This window comes from Marmota flaviventris, chromosome 2 (assembly GCF_047511675.1).
Source record: "Marmota flaviventris isolate mMarFla1 chromosome 2, mMarFla1.hap1, whole genome shotgun sequence".
Lineage (NCBI taxonomy): Eukaryota > Metazoa > Chordata > Mammalia > Rodentia > Sciuridae > Marmota > Marmota flaviventris.
The window spans coordinates 7,074,117-7,090,964 of NC_092499.1; the positions used below are offsets into that span (position 1 = coordinate 7,074,117).

Below are 16,848 nucleotides of genomic sequence, written 5' to 3' on the forward strand. Positions count from 1 at the left end.
TGTTCCAACACTGTCTACTGAATGAAGAATCATTTTTCTTTTCTTTGAAATGCAGTCTAAACCACACCCACAATGTGGATAATACGTGCATTTATACACATTTTTCTGTTCACAATGTGGATAATACATGCATTTATTCACATTTTTCTGTTACATTTAATCTTCTCCTGCAACATGATTAAAAGAATTTGGAAGGGGTAGTTTTATTATTGATCCTTCTTTTAAAATGTTTCTTGATTTTAGCATGTTCCTCACCATCTAGATTTTACTTAGTAATCATCCCAGAATTAACCAATAAATAAATAAATGCAAACTACTGATATTCTGATAGAGAAATCATTAAATATATAGAATGACTAAGGAAAATGAAGATTTCTAAACTATTTGAATGATTGTATAATTTTAAAGATTATATTATAAATATAAAGATTTATATTTTATTTAAATCTTTTCAATCCTTTAGTAATATTCAAGCTTTCTTCTCTATCCTTCACAAGGATTCTACAAGGGTTAACGATGGATACGTATTTCCTGTGTGTGTGTGTGTGTGTGTGTGTGTTTGTGGTACTGGGGATTTAACCCAGGGACACTCTACCACTGAGCTATACCCTCAGCCCTTTGTTTAATTTTTTATTTGGAGAAAGGGTTTTGATAAATTGTTCAGGATGGCCTCAAACTTGAAATCCTCCTGACTCAGCCTCCCTGGTCGCTGGGATCACAGGTGTGCACAACCATGGCCTGGCCTAGATATTTTATTTTAATGTTGCTATTGTAAATTGAATCTCTTCTTTTCTCATACTCTATACCTAGTTAATGTCCCTAAACAGGTACTTCTTGACCACTATACAATCCAGCAGTGAAACAAAGTCAAGACACTCTGTGTGGAAGAATGATTAGAGAGAACTGCTTGTTTGGTATTAGAGGAGAAAGAGCCTTTTAGAGGACTGAGAACTCTCATCATTAATAGTCATACAAACACACTAACTCTGGGAAGAGGAGCCATGCAGGTGGCTGGCTTTCATTTTGAAGTACAGTATATCCTCACAGAATACTGAGATGACTGTATAATGATTTATTATTTCAAATGGCATGGCAAGACTAAGGTTTCTCTATCCTAGTTTCCCAAGCATTCTTTTATGAACACTTTCTAAAATCTCTGAAAGTTTTATATGGTAAATATAAATTCTGCCTTTTTTGTTTCCCCTTGGGACTGGGGACTGAACCTAGGGGTGCTTTACCACGGAGGTACCTCCCAGTCCTTTCTGTTTTTTGAGACAGGGTCTTGTTAAGTTTCCCAGGCTATCCTGGAACTTGGGATTGCCTGACTCAGCCTCCTGAATGACTGGGACTACAGGTGTGTCAACACCGGGCTGCTACCCCCCTTTTCTGACTTTTTATTGTTAAAAGCTACTTCCAATGTTTCTTTCAAATTTAGACACAATCTTTTTCCCAAATGTGCCAATGACTTCCAGGCTGTAGCCCACCGAGTATTACAAGACAGCCCAGGCCTGCCCTCTCTTTGTATTTCAAATATTCAATAATTGAGTAATTACAGGTCTCCTGCAAACACTTTGCTCAGGGACGCTCCACAGCAGTCGTCTGCTGCATCCCCAGGTAGAATGCACCTTGAAATGTCCTTTTTTTTTTTTTTTAAAAAAGCATTTACCACTGATCATGATCAGACAGCTATTTGTATGATTATTTTATTAACACCTATCCTGCCACTGAACTCCACAATCCATGATAGGAAAACTACACAGTTAAGTAAAAAAGTTCCACACAAATTATGACTTTATTATCCCTAAATACTTTTGCTGCTTCCCTCAATAACTGCCTCCTTTCTACAAAAAAAAAGTCTCCCCTGCCTCCCCCGTCACATCAGAGACTGCACATGCTGCAGGAAGGGGCAGAGCTCCTCACACGTGCAGGTCTTATCAGTATGACTAGCTCCCCTTCCCTAGTTTATGAAGCCACTGTGTCTGGACAGGGCCTTGGTTTCCTGATTTGATGGAACAGTGGGTCCAGATGGAAAGGGAAATCTCAGGATAGCACACACCAGCTGCTGCCATGCATCTGCACCCTTCCTAGTCCCAGATGTGTAAGACACTTAATCTTTAAGTGGCTCAAAATTGCATTTCTGATTATTGTAAATAAGAATTTCTAACAGGTTTCAACTTTTAGAAAGAGGTTAGTGAACTTAATAATTAAACCTAAGGGAAAGGATTATCAACAATGATGATGCATACAAAGCGTTAATATTATTAACTGCAAACACAATAGGTACAGAAGTGTTCTGGGCCTCTGTTAACTCTGGAATGAGGAAATGACTACACATTTCACACACACACTGCTTGACAGAGAATAGAATAGCTGATGTGAGATAACACAAGCTAGATAGGCAAGATAACTACATGAATGTGCTGAGCCTCATCACCTTGGCTCTGTTTTAACTTTGATTTTGTTTCCCCCATAACATTCTTTTGTCATTTTTTCAACAAGTATCTACTGAATGCTAGGCCAGCTGCTGCACTAGCCACCAGACACAGCCTCGTTCTTGCAGATCTTACAGTTGAGAAGGGGAGTTAAATGTGATTGATTATTTGATAAAAATCTATCCGATAGAAATCGAAATGCGTAGTACTAAGTAGAAGCAGCCTAGCTTAAAAAGTCACGTATTGCAGAATTCCAATCTGTGACATTCTGACAACTGCAAAACTATGGAGATGGTAAAAAGAGCAGTAGTTGCTAGTGGTTGAGGAGGAGGAAGGGATGAGCAGGCAGAGCACAGAGGAAAACACACCATGATGGAGGATACATATTACACATTTATCCAGACCCAGAGTGTATAAAACCAAGACTGAACCTTAATGTAAACCATGGAATTATCTGCATGAAAATGATGTGTTGAGATAAGTTCATCAATTTTAACAAATGCACCACTCTGGTGAGGGCTGCCAACAATGGTGGAAGCACCGTGCACTGTGGGGCAAAGGGGACACGGGAACTCCCCTTACCATCCTTTTCATTTTGCTATGAACCTAAAACTGATTTTAAAAATTGATTCTTAAAGAAAAAAAGTCTATCAATTACAAGCTGTGATAAATATATTATTAAGGATAATTAACAAGGGCTCTAAGGATTACAAGAGGGGGACCTTGATAGGAATGAGGGTGGAAGAAAACTGACTCAGAAGCTAGCTGGAAATGTGACCCTGTTCTCCCTATGCCACCTGGAAGTGCTGACGATAAGGAGAGAATTTTTGCTCATCGCCCTCGTGTGTCATTGCCCTTAAGGGGCTCAGGATGCTGCTCGGCACATTGGAAAATACTACCTCATCTTCTCTCCTGTCTCACCAAGCAAAGGCTGTCTTCTAAATAAGGATCCTTTAGGAACTCACGGGCCTGGCAGACAGGCGCTAGAGCCATTGTCAGCGCAAGAACCGTATCACAGGAATCAAGATTTGAAGGCAGGAAGTTACAGTTCTTACCTTTGGATCATCTCCAAACTGGCCAAACTGTACATCGTTTAATAAACTACGAGCTGTTTTGATGATATCTTTACATTTTTTTGGTGTTTCTTCTACTTTCCCAGCCAGAAAGAGACAACAAGCTCCTGTCACCTAAGAGGGAGACAAAAGCTCTTGAATTTTGTTAGCAAAGGTCATCCAGGGATAGATACAAGGGTTTCTGACCTTCACAATAAAGGAATCCCTCTATTCTCCTTGTCATTCATCAATATGCTGATATTCTAAAAAAAGTCTAAAGGATATTTAACACAACTGAAAAAAAATTAGGCTTTGTAAATTATTTAAAATGAGAAAGATTAATTTTCTTTTGCCTATACCTTCTTTCCTTCCTGTTGCAGTCTGAATGTGTGTGGTCCCTCAGAGGTCACATGCTGAAACTGACTGCCAGTGTGGTAGTATCTACAAGTGTTTTTTTTTTTTTTTAGTTGAAAAAATTTGTTCTTTTTAGATATACATGATAGTAGAGTGTACTTTGACATTATAAATGCATGGAGTGTAACTTATTCTAATTAGGATCCCATTCTTGAGGTTGTACATGTGGTGTTTCCATACATAAACATAGGAAAGTCATGTTAGACTCATTCCACTGTCTTTCCTATTCTGATCCCTCCTCCCTTCCCTTCATTCCCCTTTGTCTAATCCAATGAACTTTTATCCCCCCCACCCTTGTTTTGTGTTAGCATCTGCATATCAGAGAGAACATTCAACCTTTGTTTTTTGGGATTTGCTTATTTCACTTAGCATGATAGTTTCCAGATCCATCCATTTACCAGCAAGTTATAAAGTCATTCTTTTTTGTGGCTGAATAATATTCCACTATGTATCTATACCACATTTTCTTTATCTATCTGTTGAAGGACACCTTGGTTGGTTCAATAGCTTAGCTATTGTGAGTTGAGCTGGTATAAACATCGAAGTGGCTGCATCACTGTAGTATGCTGATCTTAATTCCTTTGGGAATATACCAAGGAGTGGTATAACTGGGTCAAATGGTGGTTTGATTCCTAGTTTCGAAATCTCCATATTGCTTTCCAGAGTGATTGCACCAATTTTTCAGTCTAGAAGGGGAGTTTTTGGAAGGTGATCCCCTCATGAATGGGATTACTGTTCTCCCATCATCAGGGGAGGACACAACAAAAGGTGCCCTCTATGAGGAACAGACCCTTACTCGACACTGGACCTGCCAGTCCCTTGATCTTGGACCTTGAACTCTTCAGAACTGCGAGGAGTTTGTCTGTTATTCACAGATGATCCAGCCTAAATGACTGTGTTATAACATCCCAAAAGGATTAAGACACTGTCCCTTCAGTTGCCTCCACATGACTGCAGTCCCTGTCACTGAGGTGAGAGCTGCTCTTTCTTTGTTGTCTCCTGACCCACTCCTATCCTTCCACATTCCACGCTCTTCACATAATCAGGATCACACTGGATGTCACTGTGCCAGGGAACAAAGCTCATTTTGACAGTCTCCTTCTTCAAGAAATCATAAACTAAGCAAAATCTTAAAACAAAAAACTAGCAAAACGAACTTTCCTCGTAGGTCTGATTCTGTCGTCTTTTAACCAGTTCACTGTCTGACTGAAGTCAAATGTCCTCAATCTGATATTCGAGACTCTCCCTGGTTTACTTTCCCATGCAGGGTTTCATCATTCCCTTCCTGACAGACGGAGTTCCAACTGGGCTGTCAGTGTGTAGTGCCTTCCCTGCGTCCACTAGAACTATTTCCACTGGACTGCTCCCCTAGCCTATCTTGGCACACCTACACCCACTACCCTCAAGACTTAATTTAAACTGCTAGTACTTCCTCCCTTGCATGTTTCCTGATCCCTCCAACATGTAATTAATGTCCCCTTGAATGCCACAGCCTTGTATCTATACCTCTCCTACGACCTCACTTAAGTTCAGATTTATTTTGGAAAAGGTAATGAGAAAGTACACTTTCATACAAAGTGCAATATGACTGTGGTTTCTACTGACCTAAGTAAAAAAAGACTTGAACATGGTTAATTGGAAAATACAAAGTTCAAACTTGATTTTTAAAAAATACACAGTGTCTACCAGATAAAAATCAACCCTTTCTGGAAAATAAAACGAGACACTATAATTAGTCCACCAAAATGTAAGAAACAATAACATGTAATAGAGAATGACAAAATTCAAACACTTACATATCTTGGGAATTGCTTGAAGGAATGGAACATATAAAAGCGATGAAAATAAATTATTCCAGTTGCCAGGGTGTCATAGTGTCTGTTGTTCTAGTTAAGGACTTTTAGTCAATAATTTTTTACAGGTTATATTCTTAGTTAAACGTAGACAAGAAATAAAGACAAGCAACAACGTCAGTGGCAAACAATACCAGTGGCAAAGCAGGTAGATGGAATCTGAGGGGCCAGAATTCTGATACAAGCCTTGCGACACACTTCAGCTGAGATCTTAATGGGTGTTGGTTTTCCTCCTGGGGCCCGACTGCTCAGTGGTTAAGTCTACACATTTAAATGTGAACTAGAAATAGGAAAACCCCTGCAGAGCCAGGCAATCAGAACAAGAGTCAAACAACAAGGATATTTAACAACTGTCCTAGAACAGAGAAATGACTGGATATTTTATCTACAATATCTAATTAATTCTTGGTGGTGGTGGGGAACCTATCTGTAACAGATTCCAAGAAAAATTAGGATACAGCCCCAAACGTGTGCCCACATCAAAGATGAATCTAGCCCCCTCTCGGCGGTACCGGGCCTCAGTGGCTGGATCGAGTCCTTCAAGTTGCGAGGGTGTATGAGCCAGGTCTTTCTTATCCCAGTACCAACATGGTTTTGTGTGGTCCAGGTTTGCTGACGTTACTGAAGGGCTTGAATTTTCTTTATTCTCCTTCATTTATTGGAGTAGACTTGTTCTTTCCAAAAGGTTGTCTGAAAACTTTAGAATCCTAAGAGAAAAATAAAATAAAGATGCAAGTTGAAAAGGGATGCTAAACTAAGGAAACCTAACCATTACAGGCAATCTATAATGACAGAATGCACTTGATTTTGAATCAAAACTCCCTACAGAAACTGTGCCATACTGATTGCCAGTTAGAACCAAAGGCTAACCTCCAAAGCCAATTAAATACACCTACGTGACTTTATACCAATAAATCCCAGATGTCATGATTACTTAGAAGATCATTCTCTCCTCATCTGGAACATAAAGGTTTAAATCTAGGTAAAATATTGGAAGAAACTAAGCATATCTTACACTTCCTTTCTGTCTTTATTGATAGACAGAAACTGTTTCATGTTTGTCTAGATTCCATTCTTCAGTAAAGCCCAGGTCTGTCTTAATCCCCTACAAAGATTTATGCTCCCAAACTGTCCCTCTCTCCCATCTAGTATCACATTTTCCCTTTTGTAGTTAACTTGCCTTTACCTAGGCACTTTAACTTATAAAAGCCATAGGATTTGGTGAATTCACCTCCAGGAATGACGAGAACTGAGCAATATGAACCAGCGCACGTGTGGGGAGGCCTGAGAAGGTGGGTGGAGGGAGGCAGTCTATGAGGAAGGAGGCCTTCAGGCTGTGCCTGCTTTCTCATCCTTTCCCTTTCTTTCATTCGGAACACAGAGATTCTCTAAAAGCTGCACATCGACAGAAAAGAAAAACAAGGAGCTCATCTGGAGGCCATTCTAACATGTAAGTCCCTTGTGAATTGGCTCAGGGACAATACACATTTTTCAAACGTGGCAGAAGGGTTCCAAAGGAGGTGGCCGGAGCCAGGTTAGTCTGTTGAGCAGAAAACACGGCTGTGGCCTATCTCTGGCCCACCAGTTCATTTGGAAGCCTAATTTGCTCTGCATACCTGCCTTATTTCTGATGGGAAAGGTGAAATGGCAGAGCTGAGTAGTCTCCTCTTCCCACCTGCTAGCCCTAAAGGGCAGCTGAGATTGTCCTACAAATTTATTCTTTTGTATACAATACTGATTAAATTGGGCAGTGCCTGGTTGGGGGAACAGTTAACTAAAACCCTAGAAGCTATTACCAAGATACATTTCTTACTTATTGGGTTGGCAAAAATCCAAAAGTTTGGCGATTTACTGTTGGCAAGGCTAAGGAGAAAGCAGCGGATGTCTCAAATATTGCCAGTGGGAGAACAAAATGGTACAACTGTCACAGAGGGTAAGTTGGCCATAACTAACAAAATGACACACACATTTGCTCTTTGACCAAGCAATCCCACGGCTAGGAATCTTCTCTAGAAACAGTCACAAATATAAAATAACATATGCATAAGATCATTCCCGCAGTGTTATTTGTAATGGCAAATCCACAGACAACCCAAATGTTCAGCAACAAGGAACTAGCTGAATGGAATATGGCACACGACTATAGCAGCCTACTCTGAGGCTGTTACAAAGAATAAAAATGGTACTATAAGGATTGGAGAGATTTTCAGAATCGGCAAAAAGCAGGGTGGTATACACAGAATGCTAACGTCTAGGTGAGAAAGGAGAGAAAAGGACTGCTATTTTCTTGGTCCCTAATTTTTTTTCCCAACAACAAAAAAAAAGATTAGCAAAAGGAAATGGGGAAGAACAGGATAGAAAAGACAGGGATGGGAACAGGACTTCATTGAGTCTTTTTATATAGCTGACTTTTAGAAAACCTGTTATTTTAAAAATATGTAGCTTTACAGAAAAATTATAAAGATAGTACAGAGTTTATCGATGCCCTTCACTCAGTTTCCTGAGTTAACACCTTACATAAACATGGTGCTCAGGATTTAATTTTGGTATAACAGTAAAGAAACTACACCTTTTACTTGGATTGTGTTTCCCCACAATCCCTTTTTCTGTTCAAGGATCTGATCTAGGATGCTACACTGCATTTAGTTGTCGTATTTCCTTTGCACTGTCTTCTTACAAAAATCGCTCAGTTTTTCAGTCTTCCTTGTTTTCCATGCCCTGGTCAGTTTTAAAGAGAAGCAGGCAGGTCTTCTGATTTGTCTGTTTTCCCAGGAATGCAGTTTTAGGGGAAAATGCCACAGAGGTTAAGTGTCCTCCTCATCACATCATGTTAGAGGACCGGTGACATCAAGAAACTTTTTATAGCTGAGGCTAACTATGACCACTTGTTAAGATGGGGGTCTGCTAGGTTTCTCATTGTAAATTATTATTTTTCCCTTTTGATTTTCTACTTCAGAAACCAGTCACTAGATTCAGCCCAATGTCCTTACTAGAGGATAAGGGAACAAAGTTCCACCTTTTTTGAGGGAGCAATATTAAAAAATCTGTGGACATATGTTAAAACCACCATAGCAATTAGTAAATACTACATAATGCAAGCAATCTCTGTGAATTTTCTTAGGATTAATAATATTCTTATATTATGAAATAATATTGTCACATAGGAGAATGACTTTATTTATAGGAAAGAGGATCACAATACATTTCTTCTAAGAGAGTCACCAACTAATTTTAGCATTCATCTAAGAATCCTGCCTGCAACAGTTTGTGTGTATGTTTGAGACTGGGGTTTCTCTATGTTGTCCATAGCTCTGGGTTCAAGCCATCCTCCTGCCTCTGCCTCCTGAGTAGCTGGGGTGACATCTGGCTGTTGTGTTCTCATGGTGACCTTCCATCTCATTCACTTCTTCAATGTATATTATTTAGAATTCTTTTCTAAGAAAGATTTGTTCTTTCTTTCTCACTTTCTTGTTTATGTCAGTATAGACTTATGGGTATTTATTTTATTCCTTGAGTTATAAATAATAATAATATCATTATTCTCTTGATAAAATTGTTTTACTATAGCCATTGGAAGATCTTTCAGGTTGGCTTCCAAGTTACTTTCTAACTTGGACTTTTTGGTCACGTAAATATTTAAGAATTAATAAAAGTAACTAAAACTAAAAAAGTAAATCTCAAAGTCAAACTCGTGGGCAACAGAAAATTATTTCAAGTAATTGCTGATATCGTTATACCCTCAGTGAGATGCACTCTAAGGATAAAAAGAATCTCAGAGAAATCTGAAACTTTCATTACACTGTCAGTAGTAGCATTAAAATTATAATTTTCACCCCCTCCTTTTTGGTATATTATAGGATATACAGAAACAAATATGTAAATGTTAATGTTAGGAACCAAGATTTTCTGTGCAAAGAAAATAAATATGCATGCACAAAGTTAAAGGTTAAGAAAAAACGTACAATGCTAAACTTTAATTGAAAATATAAAAATAAATCACACTTAAAAAATATATATACATATATGCCAGTTCTTTCCACTTAGAAAGAAGTAGTGGAAGCAAGCCATTTTCCAGTCTGGAGTAGAGGCCTTCTTTGGTTGTAAGCAGGCAGTTTACCAAGACAGGAGCCATCAGGAAGAGTGAACACTAGATACATTCAGCATAATGTGAATATTAAAAAGAAAAAATGCCTGTTCTTGACTGTAAAATACTGAATAAAAACCAAGTCCACAGTAATACGGGTGGGGTGTGTGTGGACAAAAGCATAACCTAAATTCAACTAAGCCTGTAGACTTTTTTGGGGGGTTTCGGTGGATACAACATCTTTATTCTATTTTTACATGGTGCTGAGGATCGAACCCACCGCCCCGCACATGCCAGGCAAGCACGTTACCGTTTGAGCCACCTCCCCAGCCCAAGCCTGTAGACTTAACTTCTAGTTTATAGTAATACTGGGGTAGAACAAGTTAAACAGCATAAGGAAACTAAAAACTTAATGTCACTAAGTTTGGTGGTACAGGCCTGTAATCTCAGTGACTTGGGAGGCTGAGGAAAGAGGATCACAAGTTTGAGGCCTGCCTGAGCAATTTAGACCCTGACAAAATAAAATAAAAAGGATCGGGATGTTGCTCAATGACTGTCCCTGGTTTCATCCCCAGTAACCCCTCCAATCACCCCCGACCAAGTCAATGTCATGAAAAAATAAAACGATGGTAAGGAGGAACTGTCCTAGATTTAAAAAAGCTAAAGATCCAAACAACCAAATGCAATGAGAACCTTGATTAGACACCCCCCCCCCCTTTTTGGTGGTACTGGGGACTGAACCCAGGGCCTTGTGCATGCGAGGCAAGCATAGTACCAACTGAGCTATATCCCCAGCCTCCTCACCTCTTTTTAAAGAAAAATTCAAATATGTACTGGATAATAAGGGAATCTCTGTGAATTTTCTTAGGATTAATAATATTCTTATATTATAAAATAATATTGTCACATAGGAGAATGACTTTATTCTTAGTAGATGCAGGCCAACATTTCACACTAAGTGTCATGATGTCTGCAACTTACTTTCAAACTGTTTGGCTAGAACAAAATCACACAGCAAAAGTGGCAAAATGTTAACATGTGTACAGTCTAGGCCATAGGTACACGAGTTCTATTCTTTAATGTAAAAATAGGCCAGGGGGTAAAAATCAGATGGGACTCCTTAGGGGACCAGAAGGGGTCTTTATTTCCTTATTGCCACTAGCCCATATCCCTCAGTAGCTGAGGAATGTTTGCTCATGTGTGGGTATGGTTTTATAAACTACAACAGAAAGAAAGTGCATTATTGTGTAGTTGATTAATTTTTACAAAGTAAACACATCTGTGCAACTCCATTCAACTGAGAACCAGAATACAGCCAACCTCCCAGAGCTTGCTTCCCTTCTTCTCCTAGTCACTATCCTATCCCTTGCAAAGAGAACCATCCTAACCTCTCTTCCCAACCAGTTTTACCTATTTTTGAAGGACATGTCCAGTGACATAGTAACACTGCTTTATGTCCATTTCCTGTTGCTTGACACTGTGTGTGGGACTCATCCCTGCTATCGCATAAAGCAGGTTTCATTCTCTTATCACTGTTCTACAGTGATTCTTAAGGACACTTAAAAAAACGCCTCCAGACATCTGTTATATAACTGGGGGATGGCTTCTGACATTTAGGGGATAGAGGCTAAGAATGTTGCTGAGCATACTACAATTCACAGAACAACTCCCTACAAGTAATTACCTGGCTCAACCTATCAATAGTGCCAAAGTTGAAAAAGTGCCGTATAGTATTTTATTCTATGGATATAACACATCTTATCCATCCATTCTACTGTGGATGAACATTTGAAATGTTTCTATTTTTTGATATTAATAAATAGTCATGTACCTTTTTGTAGAACAGAAGGCACCTGGCCAGTTGGCTAAAAGAATCAATATCTACCCACATTTGTAATTTATTTATGGTATACTTTAAGATTCATTATAGTAACAGTTCTCTCTGCACTTATTCATTCAAATATTTGCTGAGCATTTACTAAGTCAGGTCTCAACAGCACAGCGGGGAACAATACAAGCAAGGTCCAGTGGGAAAGGCAGGCAGAAATAAAAGGGAAAGTCAAGGAAGAGCTGGTTTTGAAGGGGAAGAGAAGAAGAATATGGTTCTATAAATATTAGGTTTGAAGAACTTGAAAGATAATTGTGTGGAAACATCTATCAGACAAATGAGTCTGTTAAAATCTAGAAAGAACATATCTACTTAGGATTTGTCTATGTAAATGTAGCAATTGTAAAGTCACGACAAAGGACAGAGGAATGGAGAGGAAAAAAGAGGTCTGCAAACAACTCTTGATGACCCTGTATGAAGAATCACCAGATAAGAAAGGGTCAAAGAGGTAGGAAAATTTGATTCTTACTTGCACAAGAAACCAAAGGATATCAACTTTAAATCAGAGATGGTGGTCAGCAGTGAGAAATGCTAAAGAAAACTTAAAGGACAAGAAATTAAGGAAAGGTTACTCAAATTGGTGATTAGTTATTAGGGATAATGAAATCAATTGTGGTGGCTTCACAATTTTGAATACACTGAAAACACTTTGAACAATTGGTTCTGTAAGTGAATTATAGCTCAATAGAGTGGACACACATTACAAATTTTTTTTCATAGTACAGTGGGGCAGAAGGAAATCCATAAGGGGTTTTTAGGAATGAATGGCATATGTGTTCTTCTCAGGTAACTCTTGCTCAAAGAAGTGACAAGGTGGGTGAAAAAGCATAAGGCAGGTTTTCGTTGTTTTTCTTGTGCTCCCCCACGATGCAACCCCCGCCCCCATAGAAGAAAACAAAGAGGGTGTGCAGTCGGAAGGAAAAGAATCACTGAGGAGTCTAAACAGTCTTAAGGAGGGGATTAACTGACCAAGGATACTAAAAAACATAGTGAGAAAATGTGAGGAAAGGAAGCTCTTTCTCTAAGAAATCAAGAAAAAGATGGAGGAAGAGGTAACAAGAAATGTTTTTTTTTTTAAAAATATTTATTTTTTTAGGTGTAGATGGACACAACACAATGCTTTTATTTTTATGTGGTGCTGAGGATCGAACCTGGTTGCTGAGCCACAATCCCAGCCCCAATAAGAAATATTTTAAGGGGGAGGAAGTAACTCCTAAAAGAGGACCTCAGAGGACCTCCATTCTATCCAAGAAGTAGAGTGTCTGACATCTACCGAGAGGAAAGGGGCAGAGTGGGAAAAAGGAATAACCCACTATGGAGGACATAGGGATGGGAAGAATCTCAGTTCACAAGTGGATGTAACTGAAATATATTCAAGTCAATTTTACTTGCTATCATTGGCTAAACTCCCTGCTAAAAGAACTAGTATAGATTTCCTTTAGACTCGGGGCAGAACGAACAATACATGAAATCAGAAAAACATGCAATAAACAATGTACATAAACAGAACAGCAACAGTCCTCTAGAGCCTCTACCTTCCTGAAAAAGTGCTTGCCTCTGTTCTCTAACCCCTTTCTCTATAATTCAATTTTTTTAAACAAGGTCCTGAAGTTATAAATTTTATTATTAGTAGGGATTACTGTGAAAATCACTGAGATTTATGAGATCCACAAAAATGAAAATCTCTCAAGAAACATGTAAGGTGTTTTAGCAACACCTTTCAATCATGTGTTTTAGATATTATCATTTTACATGATGAAAGATGAAATGCATTTTCAACATTTAGAATTATGACCATAATAGTAATGGACACCATATAACTCTCTGATCCGGTATGTAAATTCTTTTTTAATAACAGTACTAAATTATTACTAACCTTCATTCAGACATTTTTATTAATAAGACCTTAGTTTAGAAAGCAGCCTATGGCATTGCTGTATATCAATAACTGGTGTTCACGTAACTCTTATATTATTCTTAGATTGATTTTTATGTGTTATGTTCATCTCCTAGATCCGTTACACAAATGGCACAAAATAACGATTGAAATCTTTTTAACAACTCTCTTCTTAGCTTCCTAAACCTTGAAAACACGTTTTCCTTTTCTACTGATTGTCTTTCAAATATGTAAAGATAATTTTACATTGCCTTCTTTTCTTCAGGGTAAAGAAATCTAATGATTTTCTCAAGATGGTTTTGAGAGTTTAGTGTTAAAATTTAGGTTCCCCCTAATTTTTTTGGGGGGGGTGCTGGGGATTGAATTCAGGGGTATTTGACCACTGAGCCACATCCCCAACCTTATTTTGTACTTTATTCAGAGACAGGGTCTCACTAAATTGCTCAGGGCCTTGCTAAGTTGCTGAGGCTGGCTTTGAACTCCCAATCCTTCTGTTTCAGTCTCCTGAGCCACTGGGATTACAGGCGTGGGCCAATGTGCCCAATTCCCCCTAAGTATTTTCAAAACAGAAAAAATACACTTTATATATCTGCCCAGCATATGAGCATATGAAGAAGGCTAGTAAATTCAGTAACATATCCTATGTCCGTTGAATTTCAGCATGCCTGCAAACTATGTTTTCTTATTCTCACAATTCATCACTGAGAAAATGGAGTCAATGGAGCCAAAGAGACATGAAACAACCTGTCATAGTTAGCAAATGGCAGAGGCACAATCTGTCTTACTTTAGACTAAGATACTGCTGTTCCTCAATCTAGACACTACTTTGTTTCTATAAATGGAACATTACGTCTTGGAACCATTTTTTTTATTAAGACAGGTCTTCCTCATCTGAAATATAGCTGAATTTTTGCAAATTTAGTCACTTCCAGTAAATTTATACTCTGTCACTTTTGGTCTTTAAAAACTCTGGGTGTCATCTGACATGCTTCCTACTTATCATTCAATGGTTTGAATGCATTCATTAACTTGAGAATTATGCATCTTACATATTTAGCTAGTAATTAAAAAGTGCCCTTTATTCAAAAGGGCAAAATCAAAGCTCCATAGGTTCCCTCTAAAGACCCCCACTTCTAGGCTACTAACAACCCACTAATCAACATTTTAGGTTTAGGAATCTGAATGGATATAAATTACCTAACTATATTTTATCCAATGTACATTTACTTCTTGTGTCTACTAGGCAAGATTATGTTTTGTGTTCTAAGGAAATCTAAATGGATTTATGTCTAACAATCTCCCCTTTACCAACAGTTAATAAACTTGTAACAAAAGGAAATATGATTTGTGTCACATGGCTTTTCCTTATTGAAGCTTTGCTGGCTTGGAGGACTCAGCTCTCCTTTCCCAAGTACTATCAAGCCCTTTTTTGGCAACAATTTCATAAAACCGATCATTAATAAGTCCTTGTACCCAAAGTCAGCTAATTGCTCTCTGTGAAATCAGCGACAGGCCAGACTCCAGTTTTTTATCATTAAGGATTCCTCAAAGGTTATGAACAATGATTTTACAATCTTATATGCAATTACTCTGGCCTTAAAAATACAAATTAGATTTAATCCAGTTAGAAATTCTTTATTTTTTTTATTTTTATTTTTTACCATACGATTTATTTTTATTTTTTTTAGTCATGCATGACAGCAGAATGTATTTTGACATATAATACATACATGGAATGTACATACATCAATCATATTGTCTATTCTATTCTGCTGCCCTTCCTATCCTCCCTACTCCTCCCCTCCTCTCCCATCCTTTCTCTCTATCCAATCTAATGTGACACTTTTTTTTCTTTTTCTCGTCACAACATCATATATGTATTCTGTATAACAATGAGGTTCTCCTTCTGTCTTCCGTGCAACTCCCCTTCTCCCTCTTTTTCCCTCCCATCTCTCTTCCCTATTTAGTGGTAGTATTGTTCTCATGCTCTTCCTCCCTATCCCATTCTGAGTCACCCACATATATCAGAGAAGACATTCGGCATTTGTTTTTTAGGGATCGGCTAACTTCACTTAGCATTATCTGCTCTAATGCCATCCATTTGCCTGCAAATGCTATGATCTTGTTATTTTTTAATGCTGAGTAATATTCCATTGTGTATAAATGCCACATTTTTAAAAATCCACTCATCTATTGAAGGGCATCTAGGTTGGTTCCACATTTTAGCTATTGTGAATTGTGCTGCTATAAACATTGATGTGGCTGTGTCCCTGTAGTATGCTCTTTTTAGGTCTTTTGGGTATAGTCCAAGAAGGGGAATAGCTGGGTCAAATGGTGGTTCCATTCCCAGCTTTCCAAGGAATCTCCATATTGCTTTCCAAATTGGCTGCACCATAGATATTCTTTATAATCTTCTCAATTACCTCAAATTTAACTCCTCTTGTTTTGTCCTTAACCCAATTTTAGTTTAAAAAAAAAAGCAGAAAACATTTTTTTCTTTTCATAGTCTTAGTGAACTCAGCGGTTTTGCAATAAATTCCTAAAATGAATTTGCACATTTTATAAGCCAAAATATGAACAATTTTTCTTTATGATATTCAATTTTAGAAATGGCATTTAAAATGGAAGAACCTCATTAACAATTAAAATGTTTCTGTATTGCTTGTTGTTGCAAACTACACTTTCAATGGAACAAATTTAGTTAACCATGATTTTTGCTGGAATCAACTAATATGCTTGGACAATACGTTAAAATATAATTAAAATGAGAGAAAAGGAGAGAAAACCCCTAAAACTAGACATCAATGGTAGCCACTGGAAAAAACCCTAAGAGGTTTTATAATTATTACATTTATGGTAAAGATGATTTAACAAATAAGCATCTTAGGAACGCTAACAATTTTAACTAAAATGTCTATCAGTACCATTAACACCATCATCCATTTTTTCTTTCATTTGGCAATATAGCTGACTAAATGTCAGTGTTCCGGGTGCTGGGGATCGAAAGCTCTGCTCTTTCATTCTACTAACATCATTCACAGACACTTTTAATGTGTGTTTACGACTGCAAGGCACTATGCTACAGATGTGTAAAAAAGGATACATAATGAGATACACAAACCTTATTAACTTTGCCTTAAAAAAAAAAAAAGGCCAGTTTTAAGTGACCGCTCTTTACAAGACGTTCCTAACCTCAGATGACTTAGCGAAAGCTCCGTTTAACTGGCA

The 16,848-nt window shown here is 38.0% G+C and overlaps 1 protein-coding gene across 1 annotated transcript in view; it reads right to left on the bottom strand.

Annotated features, from left to right (window-relative positions):
• Nucleotides 1-16,848, bottom strand: part of Ccnk (cyclin K) — a 29,082-nt gene that overhangs the window by 11,514 nt on the left and 720 nt on the right. The window contains exons 2-4 of the mRNA XM_027946663.3: nucleotides 6,210-6,458; nucleotides 5,695-5,776; nucleotides 3,488-3,619 (exon numbers count right to left, since the gene is read on the bottom strand). Of these exons, the coding sequence (XP_027802464.1) occupies nucleotides 3,488-3,619; nucleotides 5,695-5,776; nucleotides 6,210-6,406 (411 nt within the window). The 5' untranslated portion in view covers nucleotides 6,407-6,458. The remainder of the gene's footprint in view (nucleotides 1-3,487; nucleotides 3,620-5,694; nucleotides 5,777-6,209; nucleotides 6,459-16,848) is intronic.